This window comes from Giraffa tippelskirchi, chromosome 10 (genome assembly GCF_054371585.1).
Source record: "Giraffa tippelskirchi isolate mGirTip1 chromosome 10, T2T-mGirTip1v1.2.pri, whole genome shotgun sequence".
NCBI lineage: Eukaryota > Metazoa > Chordata > Mammalia > Artiodactyla > Giraffidae > Giraffa > Giraffa tippelskirchi.
Window position 1 is genome coordinate 70,181,919 of NC_137284.1, and position 24,706 is coordinate 70,206,624.

A 24,706-nucleotide genomic window follows, 5' to 3' on the forward strand; every position below is an offset into this window, starting at 1 on the left:
AAATTATCTAAATGTTATTGTGTTCTATGAACTTCACTAAGTATGTTATGTGTATGCTGTACTTATATCATCACAATAACTCCATAAGCAAATGCCACTATCACTCCTATTTTACAGAGAGGAAGTCTATAAAATGATTTTTCTGAGGCTCAGAAAAATCAAGTAAAATGCCCAAAACCAAAAGTTCCTATTTATTGCCAAGGGCCTAAATATTATATATATATGTATATATATATAATTCAATAGGCAGATTTTGATTTCCCAAGATCCATATCTAGTACAACTTGTTTGTCACCATCAACTCTGTTGACTAGTCTACCAATAAGCTAATCATTAGACAAAAAAGGGAAAAGCATAAAAATAAACAGAGATGATGTAATTATCTCAGTTACACAATCTTGAAAACTGAGTTGACTATAATTCTTTTTGATATCCTAAATGTAACCTATTACTTTTGACCACATATCTGAAATGAATTCTAAATCTGCCTTCAGGCTCTATTATAATTTCCTTGCCATCTCAGTTTTCATCATTTAATTGTACTATTTCAATAATTTTTACCTGATCTTCTCTTCAATTCAAGCCTGTTGATCCCATAGGCTTTAGAAATACTTTTCTAAGCGGAAAATATAACTTATTGATCTTTAGTTCAATTCAGTCGCTCAGTTGCATCTGACTCTTTGTGACCCCATGAACCGCAGCACGTCAGGCCTCCCTGTCCATCACCCACTCCCGGAGTTTACTCAAACTCATGTCCATTGAGTCAGTGATGCCATCCAACCATCTCATCCTCTGTCATCCCCTTCTCCTCCTGCCCTCAATCTTTCCCAGCATCAGGGTCTTTTCAAATGAGTCAGCTCTTTGCATCAGGTGGTGAAAATATTGGAGTTTCAGCTTCAACATCAGTCCTTCCAATGAACACCCAGGGCTGATCTCCTTTAGGATGGACTGGTTGGATCTCCTTGCAGTCCAAGGGACTCTCAAGAGTATTCTCCAACACTGCAGTTCAAAAGCATCAATTCTTCGGAGCTTAGCTTTCTTTACAGTCCCACTCTCACATCCATACATGACCACTGGAAAAGCCATAGCCTTGACTAGATGGATCTTTGTTGACAAAATAACGTCTCTGCTTTTTAATATGCTATCTAGGTTGGTCATAACTTTCCTTCCCAGGAGTAAGCGTCTTTTAATTTCATGGCTGAAGTCACCATCTGCAGTGATTTTGGAGCCCACAAAAATAAAGTCTGACACTATTTCTGTTTCCTCATCTATTTGCCATGAAGTGATGGGACCAGAGGCCATGATCTTAGTTTTCTGAATGTTGAGCTTTAAGCCAACTTTTTCACTCTCCTCTTTCACTTTCATCAAGAGGCTCTTTAGTTTTTCTTCACTTCTGCCATAAGAATGGTGTCATCTGCATGCCTGAGGTTATTGGTATTTCACCTGGCAATCTTAATTCTAGTTTGTGCTTCATCCAGCCCAGCATTTTTCATTATATACTCTGCATATAAGTTAAATAAGCAGGGTGACAATATACAGCCTTGCCATACCCCTTTCCTATTTGGAACAAGTCTGTTGTACCATGCCCAGGTCTAACTGTTGCTTCCTTACCTGCATACAGATTTCTCAAGCGGCAGTTGAGGTGGTTTGATATTCCCATCACATTCAGAATTTTCCACAGTTTGTTGTGATCCACACAGTCAAAGGCTTTGGCATAGTCAATAAAGCAGAAATAGATGTTTTTCTGGAACTCTCTTGCTTTTTCGATGATCCAGCAGATGTTGGCAATTTGATCTCTGGTTCTTCTGCCTTTTCTAAAACCAGCTTGATCATTTGGAAGTTCACGGTTCATGTATTGCTGAAGCCTGGCCTGAAGAATTTTGAGCATTACTTTACTAGCATGTCAGATGAGTGCAATTGTGAGGTAGTTTGAGCATTCTTTGGCATTGCCCTTCTTTGGGATTGGAATGAAAACTGACCTTTTTCAGTCCTGTGGCCACTGCTGAGTTTTCCAAATTCACTGACATATTGAGTGCAGCACTTTCACAGCGTCATCTTTCAGGATTTGAAATAGCTCAACTGGAATTCCATCACCTCCACTAGCTTTGTTCGTAGTGATGCTTTCTAAGGCCCACTTGACTTCACATTCCAGGATGTCTGGCTCTAGGTGAGTAATCACAACATCATGATTATCTGGGTCACAAAGATCTTTTTAGTACAGTTCTTCTGTGTATTCTTGACACGTCTTCTTAATATCTTCTGCTTATGGTAGGTCCCTACCATTTCTGCCCTTTATTGAGCCCATCTTTGCATGAAATGTTCCCTTGGTATCTCTAATTTTCTTGAAGAGATTTATCGCCTTTCCCATTCTATTGTTTTCCTCTATTTCGTTGCATTGATTGCTGAGGAAGACTTTCTTATCTCTCCTTGCTATTCTTTGGAACTCTGCATTCAGATGGGAATATCTTTCCTTTTCTCCTTTGCGTTTTGCTTCTCTTCTTTTCACAGCTATTTGTAAGGCCTCCTCAGACAGCCATTTTGCCTTTCTGCATTTCTTTTTCCTGGGGATGGTCTTGATCCCTGTCTCCTGTACAATGACACGAACCTCCATCTGTAGTTCATCAGGCACTCTATCTATCAGCTCTAGTCCCTTAAATCTATTTCTCACTTCCACTGTATAATAACAAGGGATTTGATTTAGGTCATACCTGAATGGTCTAGTGGTTTTCCCTACTTTCTTCGATTTAAGTCTGAATTTGGCAATAAGCAGTTCATGATCTAAGCCACAGTCAGCGCCTGGTCTTGTTTTTGTTGACTGTATAGAGCTTCTCCATCTTTGGCTGCAAAGAATATAATCAGTCAGATTTCAGTGTTGACCATCTGATGATGTCCATGTGTAGAATCTCTTCTTGTGTTGTTGGAAGAGGGTGTTTGCTATGACCAATGCGTTCTCTTGGCAAAACTCTATTAACCTTTGCCCTGCTTCATTCTGTACTCCAAGGCCAAATTTGCCTGTTACTCCAGGTATCCTTGACTTCCTACATCTGCATTCTAGTCCCCTATAATGTAAAGGACATTTTTGTTGGTGTTAGTTCTAAAAGGTCTTCTAGGTCTTCATAGAACCGTTCAACTTAAGCTTCTTCAGCATTACTGGTTATTGATCTTAAGAATATTATTTATCATTTCCTCTATTAAAAAAAAAAACCTTAAAATCCTTAGACGTTATAAGTCCTTATACACAAATGTCCAGATTTTCCACTAATATCCTAAAATGTACTCGTGCTGAAAAAATCTATTCCTATTGATGCAAACAACAGACAAACCTTCAGATAAGTTTTAGGTGTAGCAAGCACCTAAAAAATTTTCTCTACATGTGTTTGTGCTTAGTCAGTCGTGCCTGACTCTTTGCAAACCCATGACTGTAGCCTACCAGGCTCCTCTGTCCACAAGGATTCTCCAGGCAAGAATATTGGAATGGTTGCTATGCCCTCCTCCAGGGGGTCTTCCCAACCCAGGGATCAAACCCAGGTCTCCCACATTGCAAGTACATTCTTTACTGGCTGAGCCACCAGGGAAGGCCAACAATACTGGAATGAGTAACCTATCCCTCTCCAGGGGATCTTCCCAACCCAGGAATCAAAGGAGGGTCTCCTGCATTGCAGGTGGATTCTTAACCAGCTGAGCTACCAGTGAAGCCCCTATTTGTCCTTAAACAAGTAAAAAAGATCACCTGAAGTTCCCAACATCACTTTTTCTCTGATTTTTAACTTTTCTATGAATTATTTAATAAATGTTATGAAAGAAATGAAAGACCATCTGCATGTCTTCTTTGGAGAAATGTCTGTTTAGGTCTTCTACTCAATTTTTGATTGGGTTGTTTGTTTTTCTGGTATTGCATTGCATAGCTGCTTGTATATTTTGGAGATTAATCCTTTGTCAGTTGCTCCATTTACTATTATTTTCTCTCATTTTGTCTTTTCAACCTGTTTGTAGTTTCCTTTGCTATGCAGAAGCTTTTCAGTTTAATTGGGTCTCACTTGTCTATTTTTGGTTTTATTTCCATTACCTTAGGAGGTGGGTCATAGAGGATCTTGCTGTGATTTATGTCATAGAGTATTCTGCCTATATTTTCCTCTAAGAGTTTTATAGTTTCTGGTCTTACACTTAGGTCTTTCATCCATTTTGAGTTTATCTTTGTGTATGGTGTTAGAAAAAAAAAAGAAATGAAAGAGTAACCTATACCGAATGTTTACTACATGTCAAAGTTAGCATTTATCATCAAATTAAAGAGAGTTACCAGGCTATTTTTCAAATTATTTAAGCTTGTTTTAGCAGCTCATTTGTAGAAAAAGCAATTAGAAGCAATTAGGATAATTACATTTTATATATCCTAAATATTTACCTATTTTCAAATTTCTATATATTTATTACAGAACATTAAGGGAGAAATGGATCATTTGTGACATATTGACCATGACAGATATCACCTAGTCACTTTAAGCAGCTAAATCATTAAGCTTGCAATTTAGGATAAGATGTGGCAGATGGTCCATTCTCAAATTCTAAATATTTTCACAGATATAAAACAGTGTGGTTTGTTTTGAAATGATGAGATTTGCTTCTCAGTGCAATTACTAGAAACCTACAAGGAGTTATTCAAATTGATTTGTTTAATTATGACATAACTAATTAATCTCACAAGTAGCTATGCAAATATTTTATCAAATTTTTGGACACGGTCCATTCCATGTGAGAGCAATTCTCTGAGTATCAAGGGCATAAAAACTGAGGCCACGTGTTGAAATAAAAGTTAAAATGTATTTCAACAATAAGTAATACATAATCAATATCAGGTTAATGACAGGATGATAGTAGGCATTTTATTCTTCCATTCCATGGTATGTTTTCAAAACTGTGTTCTGGTTATAAGTTTGATAAGAAGATGACTGAAAGTGTGTTGATAGCAATAGGGTAGAAGTGAAGCAGAAATACTGGTAAACATGTTACATCCATTCCTTGCTAACTAATTGTCCTGGCATTTATGCAGCTGTGGGGGGTGAGGGACAACAGACACCCTAACTCTACCACCAGGACAGCATTCTAGATTGCAACGAGGCTTGGTGGGGGAAGCAAATCACATGACTTGTCCTCCATACCTTAGAAGGAAATCAATTGAGCGATGAAAAAAGAAATCCGAGTCACCATGTTATACCTCCTAACTTTTCGGATGAGAAACACTGAGGCTCTGAGAAAATTGAGGTTCTAGGATTGGTTGGGATATCTCAGATATTCATGGTTTTATCTTTCATATGTTCTTCAGAACTTTCATTTGAAAGCCTGTTGCTCCCTATAGTGTGACCAACAACCACTGCCTCAAAATATCAGTGGAACACCTGTCAGACACAGGGCCAAGTATTTTACATCTACTTTAGAATTTAACCCATTCAACAACTAAGCAGAGGCAACACTCTCTTCATCTGAAAGGTGAACAAACTGAGGCCAGAAGAGATGAAGTAACTAGTCTAAGACCTGCTTGTATGTGGCAGACGTGGAATTTGAACTCAGTTCAGTTGGATTTCTAAGACTGTATTTTCTCTATTATACTTTCAAGGTGGTTTCTTTAATGGCAAAGGTTGAATTTGATTCTGGAAGGACAATTATAGCTTAAAATAGAAGGGTGTTTATCTTTGCTACTAATTATAATAGCATCAATATCCTTTTTAAAGACATTTAAAATATATATTAGGCAGCAGCACTACAAAATGTAGGTTCTGAATTCCCAGGTTTCTTATTAAGGGATTGAGGCAACTCACTTGTCTGAATATAAAGGGTATGCACATTAGCATAAACCCAGTACAGAGTACTGAGTACAAAGATAAGGTAGACCCAGGGAGCTATAAAAAGTTAACTCAGCCTTGGGCCAAAAATCGTCTACTGACAGGAAATGTAAGAAGAAAATCTGACACTCACAGGACACGACAGACAAAAAACACATGGAGAGCAATAAGTATGCATGCCTCATACTACTTTTTCCCTTGGGCTACCCTGAGCTTTCCATGTTGTTTATACTCTGCAACTGAAATGGCTTCCCTGCTAAACTGCATACAGAACAAGGACTGAACAAGCAATAGGAAGGAGGTATCTCTCGAGGCTGACCCCATACAGAGACAGGCTCATCTGCCACCAGTTTTCACACAGCCTGGAGCGGGAAGGCAGGTTGTGTGGGATGGTGTGTTTGTGAACCAAAGTACACAACAAATGCCCTTCAGAAGCTAGAGCCTGCTTCATAAAAACAACTGTTTATTCTGAAGTGGTTGTTGTTGTTTAGTCGCTAAATCACGTCAGATTCTTTTGCAATCCCATGAAATGTTGCACGCCAGGCTCCTCTGTCCATGGGAGTTGCCACCTAATAACATAAACCTCGTGGAAACTGCCTTTGGGGGAGCTAGTAGGTTTCCTTAGAGGTGAAGTCTGAAAGGGGCTAGTAACAATTATCACCACCAATGAATTTCCATCTCAGTTGTGTTGCAACCCAGGAGATTGTAATACACAGGATCAGCGTTTAAGTCAGTCAAGTTCATTCTGATGTAATCAATCATACTGGGATATGTCAGGGATGAAACTACAGTGCGTGCTGTCATTGAAACAACAGGGAAATTAGTGAAGAAGAAGCAGCTAGTACATTTTTCTCCAAAACTCTAGATAGTGTTTCTAATGAGTAGCCATGTTTAAAAGCAACCGGACTACATGATGACCTTTTATCTAGCTTGTTTCACTTTCTCTATTTCATACTCAATGCTTCCATTTCATTTAGTTTATGTTTTCCAATTTCTCTATCTCTTCTTTTTTTGATGTTCTTTCTAAGCCTTTATCAAGGATAGAAAAAAGCCTTTGCTGTTGTGTATTATGTATAATACAATATATATATATTAGAAAACACGAATTTTTTCCTAGCTAAAACTTTTATTACATTTTGATCCCATTTGTTTGACTTAGTATGAATAGAATGCTAGATTTCTAATTTAAAACAATAGATACACAGCAAGCAAAAAAGGTTTACTATATAGCACAGGGAACTATAGTCAATATCTTGTAATAATCTATATTGGAAATCATCTGAAATGTAATATATGTGCATATGTATAACTGAATTGCATACCTGACACACTATAAGTCAACTATACTTAAATAATATATATATATCAATAAAAAAAGAAGCAGATAATATACACCTAGTATAGTCCAAAGGAGACAATATGGTTTTAGACAGCTTGTGCATTTTATTAATAGTAAGATCGCATGCACACATTCCTACTAGGATATAAACATCCATTCAGAGAACTCAACAATGTATTGTAATTCTATGCATCCAACTGAACTATGGACCTAAAACCCCCTTTACGAAATGGACATGACTAGGAGAGAGTGGTTGAAACCACAGATGGGTTTACTCTTTTTCCCAAGAGGGTGAAAATCAAGAGCTTTTCACTCATATTTTCCTCACATATGCTAATAGCACTGTAGACCAATCAAAAGTTCTTATCAATTGCATTTAAATCCTGTTGTTAAATCTCTTATCATAAATTAATAATTTAAGACTTTCATTAAATTAATCTTTTTACCACAGCCTGATGATATTTTGGTGAAATTAGAAAAATTAAGCTCAAGAGTCTACAAAACTGAAGCCTGCACTCTGGACCCTTTTTGATTCTATTGAGTTATAGTTTCTCTACTTGAGTCTTTAACTTGAACAAATATCAGTTACTTTTATCTTTATAAGTATTACAGTTAATCTCATATATGAATCTCACTGGTACAGAAGTATAGCTCAGTGATACGGATGAGAAATTCATAGCTCACATCAGAATAAAGAAAGAAAAGACAGATTTTAATAGAAAAGAAAATGTCTTACTTGATTAAGAATGTCTTGTTTCTGTGCATGCAAGGAAAGAAAGAATACATGTGTTAATGTAAGATAATTTATACTCATCATCTCATATTGCTGATAATGTAACTACAAAGTCAAGTTTACAGATTGATTTGAAAACACACTTTAGATGCATGGGTCTCAAAACGTGGTTCTGAAGTAGCTTCAGCATCAACTGGGAAACTGATAAATAGAAATTTTTGAACTCCATTCCAGAAACTAAAGTGGGGAATCAGCGAACTATTTTAAGAAGACCCCAGGTGATTCTGATGCCAGCTAAAACTTGAGACTCATTGAATAGATCAATCTTAGAATGCAATAAGCAAACAGTTCTAACTGACAAGGGTAAATAGAATGAATAACACGTACAGTATAATGGAAACCTTCCAGAGAAGAATATGAAAATATAATAGAGTATATAAAGGTATATTTGATAATACCTATTCCCCACTTCTAATGATTCCTCCTGTTAGAATAACATGCCTAGCTTCTCTCCATCTCTTTAAAGGTAGATATTTAATTTCTATATATATATGCCACTACTTAATTTCTTCCCATTGTTTTAGATGCCAACAAAACAGTTTGATATGGAATTTGAAATCCAGGGGAAATTATTTATATTTTCAATGACAAACTGAATCTCATATTACAAAATTCTACTACTCTCATGAATCTATTATATCTGTGATGTTCTGACTGGTTTACTATGAAACTTCTTACTAAGAATGGATGGCCATTACAATCTATCTATAATGATAGGCTTTACATTGCTCACATAAGATTAGGTGAAACTAATAGGCATCTCTTACCTTGCTGGATATGAGTTAGTAATAATTGAGTGCAATGGAACATGCCATGCTCATACATAAGTAATGCCATTCAATGCATATGAAATACGTTTTCCTTCCCCTCATCCTTCTCATATCCCCTGGTTTTCCCTCTCATTCTAGTGGCCTCATCAATTAAGTAAACAGGAAATATCTTAAACTGGGATTACACACATCTTGATTTTAAGTATGGTTATTGTGACAAACCTAGATGGTACATCTTGGGAAAGGCATTTTACTTTTCTTAAAATGAGTTTCTTTATTTACAATCATATTTGGTTATCTCAAGACCTTCCTCAAGCTTTTATGTTTAAAACATCTTTAAAGCCATTGTTTAAATGTATATTTTATGATTCTGTCATTTATTTCCTCATAGGAATTAAAAATAAATGATTCATCCATATATTACACTTAATATTCTCTGTTCACTTAGACTAAAACAGGTCACATTTTCATTGTATTAAGTTTGTATACACAGCTTTTATAATTCAGTAGTTCAAGTAAGTGATAACAAAAATAATGCATCTCTCCTTTAAGGAGCTTTACTTTGTAAAGGAGAAAATGATTTGAGAGATATTTAGGTTGTAGTCTCTTTGAAAATACATTTTCCAAGGATGACATAGACTATGTCTATTTTAGAAAACAAAGTATTAGTCATTTACTATAAGGCATGACTAGATTAGTCACTCTCCTAGTTTTTCTTGTATAGCTGAACATTAATTAGGTACTCAACTATGTCTACTTTGAGCTCAACTTGACCAGTCAATAAAGAGTGATATTTTCACATGTGAGTTGACAGTATGAATTATTTCCTACTATTAGACTAAACTTCTATGAATTTGATGAAGGTATGCACCAAACAGAATCTTTAGACCTTGAAGTTTTAATTCTAAACATTGAATATTTCTAAATATTTCCTATTGATTTTTATAAAATATGTACTAGTGTTTAAAAGACTCATAAAAATTTTAAATTTTTCTTCTGAAGGGAAAATACCTATCAACTTTAAAATTTGAGAGAGGTTTTACTCAAATTAGAGATACTTTTGAGTCTTACTAAGATATAACTTTTTGTTTCTCAACTGTTCATTATTTTAATAATGCATTCCAAGAGCAAACCTGTGCATTTATGGAGAGGTATTACATTATTGAGAAGGCTGACTTCATATGAGTCTAATAATGAATCTAGTAATTACCTCAATAAATCAAGTCAGTCAGATTAAGTCCTGAGAGTCCTTTAAATAAGAAATAATTGAAGCAAAAAGTCTATTTGCAAACAAGACCACGTTCCAAATGAATTTATAGATGACAACTATCTTTAGGGAGAAAAAAACTGGTTTGCTCTCTGTACATAAATAGGTACATGCAGATTTTCAACTATGTTTGAGAATGCAAATAATTACTGAATCTTGGAGGTCTTATAACAATTCAGTAAAGCTGTTGTTTTTACCTTTTCAACCCTGCTTTCTTGGTCTTTGAGATTTTCAGTTCTACATATTTATCTGCCAACATTTTTTTTCTCTCTCTCTAAAGCATCTAGGAAAATAAAATCTGAGCAGAATGAGGGCAAATACATGATTTTTCCCCCATGATATAGGCAAACGGAAGTGGCTTTAAGTTGTCTATTTTCTGCATCATTTGTAGGCACTAAACCTTAACTTTAGTTTAAAAAAAAATAAAGTGAATCTCAGGGTAAAAAGTTTTAAAAGGTATAGTTATGTATTGGAATACAGACAGAATAAAAATATAAAAGGAAAAAGAGTAATTATTGCAATAAAAATAGTAAGTATTGAAAATACTAAAAGGAGGTCAGAATTTAAAGACTGGGTTTTGACTAAAACATTAGTTCTATAAATCCCAGAGAAGTAAAATATTAAGGATAGCCAAGAAATGTAATTTTGTAAACATTCAAAACCACAATAACAATGATAACAAAAACCAAATCACATTTTAATCAGCAAACAAATCTGTCTAAATGCCTAGATAACATATCCAGGTAAAAGAGTTCTGGGCAGTTTGTTTTAACTCCCATACAACCCAACTATCTGGGCAGTTTAACTCTCAAAAAACCCAACTATCACTTGGTAAAGCTGCAAAAGAACTTACAGCAATGATGATCAAACATTGAATATGTAGCATTTCTCAGCTAACATAAAAGACAAGGTTATTAACAAATAATTAGGAAGGGAAAGGCATTCATTCAAGAAAGGTGTTTCAATGCAATTGGACAGTACATCAAGTTTTTATAGGGAAAGAATTTCAGGGACTCAAAAGCTTACTGGTACCAGACAAAAACAAGAAAAGGAGAATAAATCCCTCTCTTTGTATCAAAGCTTGCTCTTTAAAGTAATAGTTCACTTATATCCTTCATAGAATTTTTCTTCAGTCAAGGTACCACTTCCTGCCCCAATGCCGAGTTAACATTAAGTAGGTCTTAGAGAGAGTCAGACACACTTTCTCTCTTTTTCTATCTACAAGTATTTCCTGACTTTTAGGAAAAGAACCTAGCATATATTATAAATAATCTATACACTTCCAAGCATACAACATAGAAATGCTATTTTCATTAGCAAAACATTTTTGGATGAAAATAAGCAGTACACCATTTAATGTATCTTCCAAAATAGCATCTCATTATGAATTTCATTTTGGATATGAATATATATTTCCAAGAACTCTTCGTTAAGAAATCCCTCCTCCAAACATCTATATGATACTTAAATAAAGAAAAAAAGGCTTTACCCCTTCAGGATTATACTTTGCAAGCACACCATTACCATGGAATTCTTCAAGAACATCTTTTAATTTCTTTGTAGAATCTATAAGAAATAGAAAACACATTGTTTATATCTGCTAGTAGGCTTGCATAACCCAGTTCAGAAACAAAGACTTGTTAAAATATAAATGAATACCACCAGATACTAAATTTTAAGATAAACATGCAAAACATTCTTTATCATTTTTGAAGGGATATATATTGGAAAAAGCAATCACACACACACACACACACAAAGAAACATGTGGGAATTTTCTAGTGGTCCAGGGGTTTGGGCTCAGCGCTTTCACTGTTGGGCCCAGGTTCAATCTCCGGTCAGGGAACTAAGATCCAGTAAGTTGTGTGTGTGGCAAAAAAAAAAAAGAAAGAAAGAAAGAAAAAAAAAGAAAGTAAATAGAAGAAAACATGTTCTGTCCAAGAATGGGGCCACTGTCTATTACTATATGAATTAATATGCAAATAATGAATCAGTAGCATGTTTTTCCCCTTTCTTTTCCTTATAACATTTAAGTGAATGACATAGTTTTAAAAAAACAGAAAACCTAGCTATTCTTTGCTGAACTTTACCATACACAGTGCATTTTCCATATATCATTCCATTAACTAAAAATAGCCCTGCTGGATAAATAAGAAAAATAGGATCCATTCAGAGGCAAACTATACATCTTAGTATTATGCAAGAGAGAATTTTCTAAATATCCATAAGGCTCAATTTACTTTATGTCAATTAAGAAAAAAGTTTAGATATGTTAGCAAAAGTATTTTAAATTATGATTTCCCAAAATTTTTATACTTTTCAGGAGTTTCATCATATTAAGATGGTAAAAACAGAATTAACTTAATACAGGAAATCATGTCATGAAAGATCACAATTATGAGCTTAAAAATTATACATAAATGTAATAAAAATGTATGTAGTCAATCTACTAACATAATGTTATCATATCAAAATATAATTTTTACCAAGAAATCTCAGAATTACCATATATTTAAAGAAGAAAATTACACAACAAATATTGTTTTTTAAATATTCAATCAAGTTTAAATAACAATGATAAAATGAGCTTGAAACTAAAATGTGGTAAATAAGCAGATTTTTAGTTTCCTTTTAGGGGATAGGGAGTGGATACTATTTCCCAGCACTTAAATATAATCCTTCCTGCCTACCCTCAAAACTCAGTTATATTTGAATCACTATAAAACATTTTCCAGTTCCCAAAAAAATCAATTTACAAATGAGCTTTTGAAAAACTCAGAAAATTCCCTCTTAGATGCCCATTAAGGGCATCATGCCTATATTTTACAAATTATACTTTTATTTGGAATTTATAATTTTCTTCATATTGCAAATTGTGTTTAGTTTTAAGTGTATCTGACTGTACTTTTTTACTGTGATAAAATTCACAGAACATAAACTTACCACTTTAACCATTTTAAAGTATACAAGTCACTGGTTTATTACTATATTCACAACACTGTGTAGCCATCACCACTGTCTACTTCCAGAATATTTTCTTCACCTCAAAAAAAAATGTCATATTCTAGACATTTCATACAAAAGGAATCATATAAGGCATTGTCTCTGTGTTTGACTTCTTTTATTTAGCATAAAGTTTTCAAGGTTAATGTAGCTTGTAGCATGTGTTGGTACTTCATTCTTCTTTACAGCTAAAAATATTACATTTTATGAATATACCACATTTTATTTTTATTCATCAGCTAATACACATTTGAGTTGTTTCCATAAATAAAAATTCTACAAACATTCACGTATACATGTTTTTATTCAAATATATGCTTCACTTCTTTGGGTATATGCCTAAGAGGAGAATTGCTGGGTCATATGTTAATTCTATGTTTAATGTTTTGAGGAATTGCCAAACAGATTTTCACAGGGCTGTACTATTTTACACTCCTACCAGCAACGTATGAGGGTTCCAATTTTTCTGTATCTTTGTCAGTACTTGTTATTTTTTAGTTTTTTGATTATAGTCATCCTATGGATAAAATGATTACAATTTGTACTGGTGTAGTCATTTACTAATGGCAACCCACTCCAGTGTTCTTGCCTGGAGAATCCCAGGGACAGGGGAGCCTGGTGGGCTGCCATCTATGGGGTCGCACAGAGTCGGACACGACTGAAGCGACTTAGCAGCAGCAGCAGCAGTCATTTACTCAAGACTAATGATCTTCAACATCTTTTCATGTGCTTATTGGCCATCTAAATATCTTCTTTGAAGAAATGTCTCTTCAAGACTTTTGACCATTCTTAAGTGGATTGTTTTGTCTTTTGGCTGAGATTCTCTGGTGTGAGTGTTTATGTGTGCGTGCACTATAACATGCTTAAAGCCTGTGCAGCTTTCTATAAATAATTTTTTCATTATATATTTTGCTAGCAATTTCCATACTGTGCTCCAGGTTAAATTGTTTTATTGTGTCCCTTGCTAGATTGTACATGACCCTAGAGAAGAAAATGAACCTTTTTATTTTTGCACAACATTCAGTTTATTACAAAGCTGAAACAACAGAATTGCAATAAATATTTGGATTGAAATGATCAGAGCTATTCCTAAAATATAACAAATTACAGTAATTGCTTTGACATGCACCTTGGCAGAAACTTATACTATTTCAGAGACCAGGTGCTATATTAAAGAGAATAAAAAGCTGATTCTTTATTCTCAAATCCAACTCTGTAGATAATAAGGCACTAGTCTAAGTTAGGACAAAACCTTTTACTTCCTCTTGTTTATAAATTTAGGGGTATAACCTTCTGTACGTACCTACAGAGACATACACATATATAGACATACACATATCCATATGTGTAAAACTAGAATAATCCTAATAGAATATATCCCAGTGGACTATTTTAACCACAGCTTGGCTCCATAATAAAACTGAAGGGAAAGAAGAAAAAGTTGGTTTTTGATACACAGGCCTTACAGAGAACTTTAGAGATACCACAGGAAGATGCGCTTTTCATTTTAAGCATGCACAGGAATGAAAAACACATTCAGTAATCATTTATAAACGCCCCAAGAGAAGACAACAGCCTTCAAATTTATTCTCGCCACTTTTTAACAGTTTTCTGGTCATAGTTCACAATGGAATAGTTTTAGAGGGAGACCACTAAGAATAAACTAATGAATTAAAAGCCAAAATCTCTATTTTCGTGACTGCATTTTCCATGATCTGAGGCTCGGTGATGATCAGGGTCTGGGACAATTTAAGAAGCTCTGATTCATATTCAGATGAATCACCATCAACTCAACTTGTACTCCTCTTCCAATTCTCAAGTTCCATTTTTAACATCTTGACATCTGAAATTTACCCACAATCCAATCCCCACTCCATAATCTAGTTTAGAACCTGGAGCCTCATCTTGCTCTTCTAATCATGTCCTAGGAACTCCTCTTGGGTCCAATCTTTCAAAGATTGAGGTCTTGACTTTTCTAGCCAACCTTCTATAGATGGAGATTTTGGTACGGAACATCAAAGCATTCCAGATGTCTTGCCTTAGCCTCAAGCTGTTTAAACAGAATCCCCTTATGTAAATTGTCTACACATCTGCTTGGATTCCCAAATTGTGCTAGACTGTGAAATACCTACTGCTGTGTGCTATGTGCCTTTGTAGGAGAATTACATACTAACTTATTTTGTATATCAGTGGCTTTTCTGGATTTCACCCTATTACCTATAATCATAAACATTGCTAACTTTTTGCCTATATCAACTCTGAATCATGTCTGTCTAAAACAATACTGGGCAGGAATTCCCTGGTGGTCCAGTGGTTTGAACACTAGCTTAAACTGCAGGCGGCATGAGTTTGATACCTGGTCAGGTAACTAAGATCCCACAAGCCACACAGCACCTCCAGAAAACAAAACAAACAAACAAACAAAAATGGAGCAGCAAAGAAAAGAAAGGATGCATAACTATATCCATCCCACCTTCTAGCAGAAGACATACCAAGGAAGTGACGCCTAGATGAACAGATAGTAGCTGAGTAAAAGACATAATTTCAGTCATCAGTTCAGTTCAGTCACTCAGTCGTGTCCGACTCTTTGCGACCCCATGAACTGCAGCAAGCCAGGCCTCCCTGTCCATCACCAACTCCTGGAGCCTACCCAAACCCATGTCCATCGAGTCAGTGATGCCATCCAACCATCTCATCCTCTGCTGTCCCCTTCTCCTCCCGCCCTCAATCCTACCCAACATTAGGGTCTTTTCCAATGAGTCAACCCTTCGCATGAGGTGCCCAAAGTATTGGAGTTTCAGCTTCAACATGAGACCTTCCAATGAACACCCAGGATTGATCTCTTTTAGGATGGATTGATTGGATCTCCTTGCAGTCCTCAAGAGTCTTCTCCAACACCACAGTTCAAAAGCATCAATTCTGCGGCGCTCAGCTTTCTTCACCGTCCAACTCTCACATCCATACATGACCACTGGAAAAACCATAGCCTTGACTAGACGTACATTTGTTGGCAAAGTAATGTCTCTGCTTTTAAATATGCTATCTAGGTTGGCCATAACCTTCCTCCCAAGGATTAAGCGTCTTTTAATTTCATGGCTGCAGTAACCATCAGCAGTGATTTTGGAGCCCAAAAAAATAAAGTCTGACACTGTTTCCACTGTTTCCCCATCTATTTCCCATGAAGTGATGGGACCAGAGGCCATGATCTTAGTTTTCTGAACGTTGAGCTTTAAGCCAACTTTTTCACTCTCCTCTTTCACCTTCATCAAGAGGCTCTTTAGTTCTTCTTCACTTTCTGCCATAAGGGTGGTGTCATCCGCATATCTGAGGTTATTGATATTTCTCCCGGCAATCTTGATTCCAGCTTGTGTTTCTTCCAGCCCAGCGTTTCTCATGATGTACTCTGCATATAAGTTAAATAAGCAGGGTGACAATATACAGCCTTGACGTACTCCTTTTCCTATTTGGAACCAGTCTGTTCCATGTCCAGTTCTAACTGTTGCTTCCTGACCTGCATACAGTCATAGTTCAGCTAATATTAGAGCTTCAAGTACGAAAGCACAGTGACAGATTCTGGGCTGAGAAATCCAGGCAGGAAGCCAAACAGGCAGGCAGCTGTGAACTGGGAGATCAATTCACAGTTAATACGTATTTGTAATGGGACAAAGGTCCAGCTTCCAAAAAGATTGACAACTGAAATACTGGGCAGCCAGATTCAAACAGCTGATTTAACCCTTGGAAAAAGGAATCAGCATAGATGCTCAGCACAAAATACGGAGTCTTCTACAAAGCCATGGAGGTTCGTGACTTGAGGCAATTCTGAAATACGGGGCTAATTCCAGAGTCCTCAAAGCTTGCCCTGGTTACTAGGAAAGGAAACTTGGAGAAGAACACTGGATACCAATTGCTGCCTTTTGACTAGCATATCCATCCTACGAGGAAGTAGTTTAATGTTAATAACTATAACAAAGAGAATGGGTTCATTTTAGGTGGTCTTTTCCATCACTCTTAGCATGATCTAAAAAGCAAGGTGGTACCGAGTCTAAAAGCAGGGGTAATTTTGTTCAGCAAATACCTTTGATGTATGCTTGAATGGAAAAAATCTACCTGGGAATTGATAGAGGAGATTTTGGCTTGTCTTTCTAGCACCTGCTCCAGTGCATGAGTTGTTCCAGAAGTCTTTTAAAGGGCTCAGTCTCTGTGAATCCTCTGAAGTTTGGCTGAGTCACAGAATATCTAATGCCATGAGAGCTAAACTAGTTACATTTTAGAAATATAAAGCTAGTAACATTCTGAATGTGTACATGATTTTCAAGGAAAATTTAAATCCTTTTACATAACTCTGACATAAAAATAAAGTGATCAGTGTATTTGGCAATGTTAAGAAAATAAAAGAATCAAACTAAAAGGTCCTATAAAACACAGCTGAAAAATAGAACATTTCATATCTCTTTAGGTGTTTCTGCATCTCAAATGAGCTTCCTTTGTGATTTCACTGCCTCTTTGCTTCCTTATTCCAAAAAAACTCAACGTGCATTTGTCAGATTAATTGCAAAGGTCCCATGGAGTCTTGGAAAGATTTAAAGGCAGATAAACTTGGATTTGAGTCTTGGCTCTAGAACTCTTGCCTGAATGTCCCTGGGTATGTATTTAACGTCTCTGTGGCTCAGTTTTCTAATACTTAAAATTGTAATAATGACACAGACCTGGAAACACTGCATATAGCAAAGTGTCAAGTATCCAATAAATTCCTCTTCCTTTCCTGTTCCATCCTAAACAGACTTCAAACATATCACCATATTTCAATGCTTCTTTTTGCCTTTGAACTAAAGTACAAGCTCCTCCTATTGGCATCACAGATGTGTCAAAATCTGATCTACAGCTACCTATAGCTGTACAAATAATTATTTTCTGTGCCTTCCCTGTCAACAATATACAGACATTTAATTCCCAAGGAATCTCATGATTTCACAGCCCCTCCTTTCTTCATGATGTTCTTTTTACCCAGCATCTCCTTCAATATCAGATGAAGTTCAAGCATAGTGTTCCTCATAATAATTCTCTTAAAATCTATACCTGCTTTATGCTCTGAATACTATGAACACTATGCATTAAAGTTTGTATATGTGGAGTGTTTTGGAGATTGCAAAGTGCTTTATCTTAAATTATTTAAAATTCAAAATTACCTTATTACTTAATCAAACTTTCTCCCCACTTAACACATACAAAATCAAGGTTAAAGAAGCCATTATTATTCAAAGTCTCACAGATAAAGGAGATTAACATAGTGATCCAAACTCTTTTATATAACATAAATCTGGTCTCTTTATGATAGAAAAAGAAGTAATAGAATTTTCCATTACAGCCAGGTCTTCTCCTTTGGAGTCCATGACCTTTGTTAGTTCAGAAAATTATATTACTTATCTTTCTAGTACAAGAAAATAGTCTATTTTTTTTTTTTGCTGACTTAAATTAACAGATGAAGAATATATCATCTATGTATACAACAAATGTAACAGGAAGGGCCAAGATAGTGCAGTAGAAACATTCTAAGTTTATCTCCTCCCATGGCACACCAAAATCACAACTCTTTACAGAGCAAACAGCAATGAGAACAACCTAAGTAGCAGTAGTAGTGAAAGTCACTCAGTCGTGTCCGACTCTTGTGACCCCATGGACTGCAGCCCACCAGGTTCCTCAGTCCATGGGATTCTCCAGGCAAGAATACTGGAGTGGGTTGCCATTCCTTCTCCAGGGGATCTTCCCGACCCAGGAATTGAACCCATGTCTCCTGCATTGCAGGCAGATTCTTTCCTGACTGAGCTAGGAGGGAAGCCTTGAGAATAACCTAAAGACTAGCAGAAAAGATCTTATAAAACCATAGATATAAAGAAGCCACAAGACTATAGAAGGGATAGAAATGTGGTCTAGTCAAGACCCACAAACTGGAAGGCACAACCTGGAAGCCTTGCCCTAGAAAGACAAGTCCCCAGAACACCTGGTGTTGAAGAAGAGAGGGACTGGTATTCAAGAGAGTGGAAGGAGGGTAGGAAACAGACACTCTCCCCTTAGAGGGTACACGCAAGTCTTCATGTGATCTGAGACCCACAGCAAAGGAGTAATTTGAAAGGAACGTGGGTTGGACCCATCCACTGATCTTGGATCTAGGACCCAAAGGAAAACTCTACTTGCCTTTTGGAAAGGCAAGTCCCCAGTGTCTCGCCTGGGAACACAGGACAGCCAATAGTTTTACCATCCAAATAACAGTTATAGCTAATAAGAGAAGATAATCATATTCTACTGGTTAACAACATGACTATTCAACTTGAGAAATTCATCTGCCATTTTTTAAAAATAACAAGTTTTAAAGAACTCATAATAAATTAATAATCTTGTCCTTTATTTGCCAAACTAGACAATGCCATGGGTCCCTACTTCAGTGAGGACATGGGCTTTTCAGGGAAAAGTAAAAGCTTTGATAACCTGAAAGAGGCTACCAATGCCTTTAATATTCATGTTACATAGGACTAAGGAAAACTCATCTTTTAGTTTTGTCAACTCAATGTTTTCAAAAGTTTCCTTCAAAATCTAGACTTATCAGCAGAGGCTTTTCCTCTTATCACAAAGAAGATTTGTGGCTTAGAAATCTTTCCTGTGCCCAGTCAGAAGCATCTTTGCAGTGGCTGTTTTAACCCTGTAATAGTAGGGCTGCATAGCTGCCACTGTGTAAAGAGAGACACACTTTAGACATACTTTTCTAATATAGGTACTGACTTAGCATTCATGTGTATAACATACTAGCACAGATATTCATCATTTTGATGGGGTAATGTTCTAATAAGCCCAACATAAGCTACAAATACCATAACTTGAAAATACACTTAATACAGCTAATATCTCGGCAAACACCACAGCATAGCCTAGCCTAATGGAAATGTGCTCAGAATACGTACATTACTGTTTTTATGATTCAGCAAAATCATCCAACACAAAGCCAATTTTACAATAAAGTGTGGAATGTGCATTCAGATGCTAGTCGTGTCCAACTCTTTGAGGCCCCATGAACTGCAGCCAGTGAGGCTCCTCTGTCCACAGGATTTCCCAGACAAGAATACTGGAGTGGGTTGCCACTTCCTTCTCCTGGGAATCTTCATGACCCAGGGATGGAACCCGCGTCTCATGTGTCTCTTGCATTGGCAGGTGGATTCTTTACCAATACCAATAGTGCCACCTGGGAAGCTAGCTGGATTTCATGTGGAATATCTTAAGCAATTTGTTGAATACTGTTGTTGTGGTTCAGTTGCTCAGTTGTGTCTGACTCTGCAACCCCATGGACTACAGCACACCAGGCTTCCCTGTCCTTCACTGTCTCCCAGAGTTTGCTCAAACTCATAAACATTGAGTCAATGATGCCATCCAATCATCTCAACCTCTGTCACCCCCTTATCCTCCTGCCCTCCATCTTTCCCAGTCACAGGGTTTTTCCCAACGAATTGGCTCTTCATATCAAGTGGTCAAAGCATTAGAGTTTTACCTTCAGCATCAGTCCTTCCAAAGAATACTGTACTGAAAGTGAAAAGCCGAATGACTGTATGGGTAGACAATGGTGGTAAGTATGTGGGTTGTTAACCCTTGCAATCCTGCGACTGACTGGGAGTTGCAGCTCACTATTACTGCCCAGCATCATGAGTGAGTAATGTACTGCATGTGACTAGCATGGGAAAAGATCAAAATCCAAAATTCAAAGTAGAATTGCTATTGAATATATATTTCTTTTGAATCATCATAAAATAAAAAAAGCAATGAGTTAATCCACCATAAGTTGAGGACTATCTGTAAATGGTACAAAATTATATGTGATAATTAACATTTCCCTTAGCAACATATGGCATTTAAAATTAGCAAAAGAGTCACACACCCTGGAGTATGAAGTCAAGTGGCCCTATGAAGCATTACTATGAACAAACCTAGTGGAGGTGATGGAATTCCAGCTGAAATATTTCAAACCGTCAAAGATGATGCTGTTAAAGTGCTGCACTCAATATGCCAACAAATTTAGAAAATTCAGCCATGGCCACAGGACTGGAAAAGGTCAGTTTTCATTCTACTCACAAAGAAATGCAATGGCAAAGAATGCTCAAACTACCATACAATTGTGCTCTTTCCACATGCTAGCCAAGTAATGCTCGAAATTCTTCAAACTAGCCTTCAACAGTACATGAACCAAGAACTTCCAGATGTACAAGCTGGATTTAGAAAAGGCAGAGGGACCAAAAATCAAATTGCCAATATCTGTTGGATCAGAGTAAAAGCAGGAGAATTTCAGAAACATCTACTTCAACTTCATTAACTACGCTAAGCCTTTGATTATGTGGATCATGACAAACTGGGAAATTCTTAAAGAGATGAGAATACCAGACTACCTTACCTGCCTCCTAAGAAAACTATATGCAGGTCAAGAAGTAAAAGTTACAACCCAACATAGAACAATAGACTGGTTCAAAACTGGGAAAGGAGTACATCAAGGCTGTATATTGCCACTCTGCTTATTTAACTTATATGCAGAGTACATCATGCGAAATGCCAGGCTAGATGAAGCACAAGCTGGAATCAAGATAGCCAGGAGAAATATCAATAACCTCAGATATGCAGATGACACCACTCTTATGGCAGAAAGTGAAGAAGAACTAAAGAGCCTCTTTGTTGAAGGTGAAAAAGGAGAGTAAAAAAGCTGGTTTAAAACTCAACATTCAAAAAACTAAGATCATGGCATTCAGTCCCATCACTTCACACCAAATAGATGGAGAAAAAATGGAAAGAGTGGCAAGTTTTATTTTTGGGGTCTCTGAAATCACTGCAGACAGTGACTACAGCCATGAAATTAAAAGACAGTCGCTCCTTGAAAGAAAAGTTATGACAAACCTAGATAGATCATTAAAAAGCAGAGACATCACTTTGCTCACAAAGGTCCATATAGTCAAAACGATGGTTTTTCCAGTAGTCATGTACAGATTTGAGAGTTGAACCATAAAGAATGTTCAGTGAGGAAGAATTGATGCTTTCAAGCTGTGGTACTGGAAAACCAAGGAGATCAAACCAGTCAATCCTGAAGGAAATTAACCCTGAATATTCATTGAAAGGAGTGATGCTGAAGCTGAAGCTCCAATCCTTTGGCCACCTGATGTAAAGAGCCAGATCACTGGAAAAGACTCTGATGCTGGGAAAGATTGAGGGCAGGAGGAAAAGGGGGCATTAGAGGATGAGATGGTTGGATGGTACCACCAACTCAATGGATATGAGTTTGAGCCAACTTTGGGAGACAGGGAAAGCCTGGCATACTGCAGTCCATGAGGTCTCAAAGAGTAGGACACAACTTAGCGACTGAACACCAACAGAAAGCTTTATATTTGTCCAACCAAAACAGTTTTGTGTCTAATGCCGTGGTACTCAAACCTAGATCCATCTTACAATCACCTGTGTAACTTTTAAAATATACTGATGCCTGGGCCCAAAACATTGTGATAAACAGTACATTGGTCAGGGATGGATCTCAAAGACAGAGATTTTTTAAAAAAAGATTCTCACATGCTTCTCATATTCAGGTAAGGTTGAATTAACCTTAGATCTGATTCTCTAAAAGATATACAAAGAAATGGAGAGTTAATCAGCAATTAGTCCCTGCTGCATTTTCCTGTGTGTGTGTGTGTGTGTGTGTGTGTGTGTGTGTGTGTAGTCTGGTTATTGCTCAATTAGCTTCAATCCACGAAATAAAATCATATTAGAACATTTTATTTAAAAATTTATGAACTATCACTCCAGTCACAATGGCCAAAAAATGGTATCTTGAAAATCCAGAAATTGATACTGCTATTAAAGCAATTCCTCAGGTGATATAGAAGATACTCTACTTAAACTCTATTCAGTAGCAGAAAAGAAACACCTATGGCAATATAAAATAAGATATTTAGAGAACTAGTCATCAGGAGACAGAAGTTCACATCTCCTTTAATGAAAATTACAGTAAAAGTACCAAGAGACTGAAAAAAAAGTGTAACTTGTTAAAAGTAAAGAGTCACAGTGTAGCACTAGTGGAAACCTATACACTTGTATTTTAAAAGGACATCCTGAGAAGAATATTCTCATGACACAACTACAGAGAGGAGAGATAAAATAAACTCTTCAGCTGTTCTCAATGTATGTTTCCTCTCCACATATTCTTGCAAATTTCTCAGGATTACTATTAACTTATAAGGCGATGGCCATGATATCATAGAGAAGAGGACTACAGGCACTGCAGTAGCTATGTCCATTTTCCCAGAAAGACAAATATTTAATTCCAGAATAACTTGATTTGAGACTATGAAGAAAATTTCCTTTCTCCTTTTAATATTCATTATTTGCTGATAATGCTCTTAAACAACTAATCCTGAAAACACTTAGCATTTGCTCTTATTTCTTACCTTCTTCATCTACCTATACTCGACTTCTTGATGTGTGCCTCTGCTGGAATGTCTTGGACAAGATATTCGTAGGAGAGAATCTTGGATAAATAAAATATCTGAGAATTTTGTTGACAAATTGAAGGCATCTGAAGACTGTCCCAAGAGCCTGTGAAATAATGTATATTGTATACACACTGTATTGAATAGGAAATTCATTAGGAAAATATATACTTTTATTTGAGCCACTCATCTACACAATATCACAAAATTGATAAGGAAAACAATTTCAATTAAGAATTTTAATTGGTGGCTGAATTAACTGGCCAGATTCAGTGTTGTGCTTGCAAATGTTTAACAATTACTGAGGGTACAGAGTGTTGACTTGATGTGTTTGCTGATTTAGCTCTTATAAATATTTCCATCATGGCCACTCCAAGCCTTCGACAAGACACCATGAATGTGCAGTTGGGAAGAGATGATAACACTGGATTCATAAATGAGCAGTATTTAATGAACTAATAAACACAAAATGTTTATATAAAATATACTTCAGAGAGAAAGAACAGGTCTTTCATAACAAACAGAGATACAGACAAAAACAAAAGCCCTAATTTTAAGTGTGCAATTATTCTTTCAAACATTTTTGCCTAGAACAAGTATTATTCTAAGTCCCTGGAATATATCATTGCACAAAACCAAAAATATTCCAGCTCATCGGGTTTATAGTTTAGTACAAGAAGATAGAAGATAAACATAATACACATATACAGTATGTTAAAAGATTTCAACTACTATGGAGAAATATTATAAGGTAAGAAGGATTATCAGCTTGCAGAACAGTTTATGGTTTAAAATAACAAGATTAGAGCAGACCATTGTGAAAAAGCAAGATCTGGGCAAAACCCTGTCTAATTTACATATTAAAAGAAGCACTCTGTTCATGTAAAACTGATGAATAAGTTTTGTGGATAATACCAACATTTATTTTCCGGTTTTGAGAGAATTTTATAAACTGTAGTTACATAATAAGTAACCATCTGCAACTGGTACATGGAGTCTCCTGTACATATATTCTGGTAAGCTTCTGTGAATCTATCACTATTTCAAAATATTTTTTAAATAGCACTATATTGTATTGAAAACAGACTGTAGAAAAGAAGGATAAAAGCAGGGAAATAATTATGGAAGTATTATATCAATTCAGTCTAGAGATATGATGACTTTGCATGAAAGTATTAGTGTTGGAGTAGTTATT

General features: G+C 36.2%; 1 protein-coding gene across 12 annotated transcripts in view; it reads right to left on the reverse strand.

Annotated features, from left to right (window-relative positions):
• The window catches only part of DGKB (diacylglycerol kinase beta), a 1,170,055-nt gene that overhangs the window by 741,031 nt on the left and 404,318 nt on the right, over positions 1-24,706 (reverse strand). For 7 of the 12 annotated variants that reach the window (XM_081537636.1, XM_081537635.1, XM_081537632.1 and 4 more), the window contains exon 3: positions 11,496-11,572. In XM_081537636.1, coding sequence (XP_081393762.1) covers positions 11,496-11,572 — 77 coding nt within the window. Of the gene's footprint in view, positions 1-7,912; positions 7,934-11,470; positions 11,573-24,706 lie in introns of all 12 variants that reach the window. The other 5 variants (XM_081537639.1, XM_081537637.1, XM_081537638.1 and 2 more) reach the window with 2 other exon arrangements.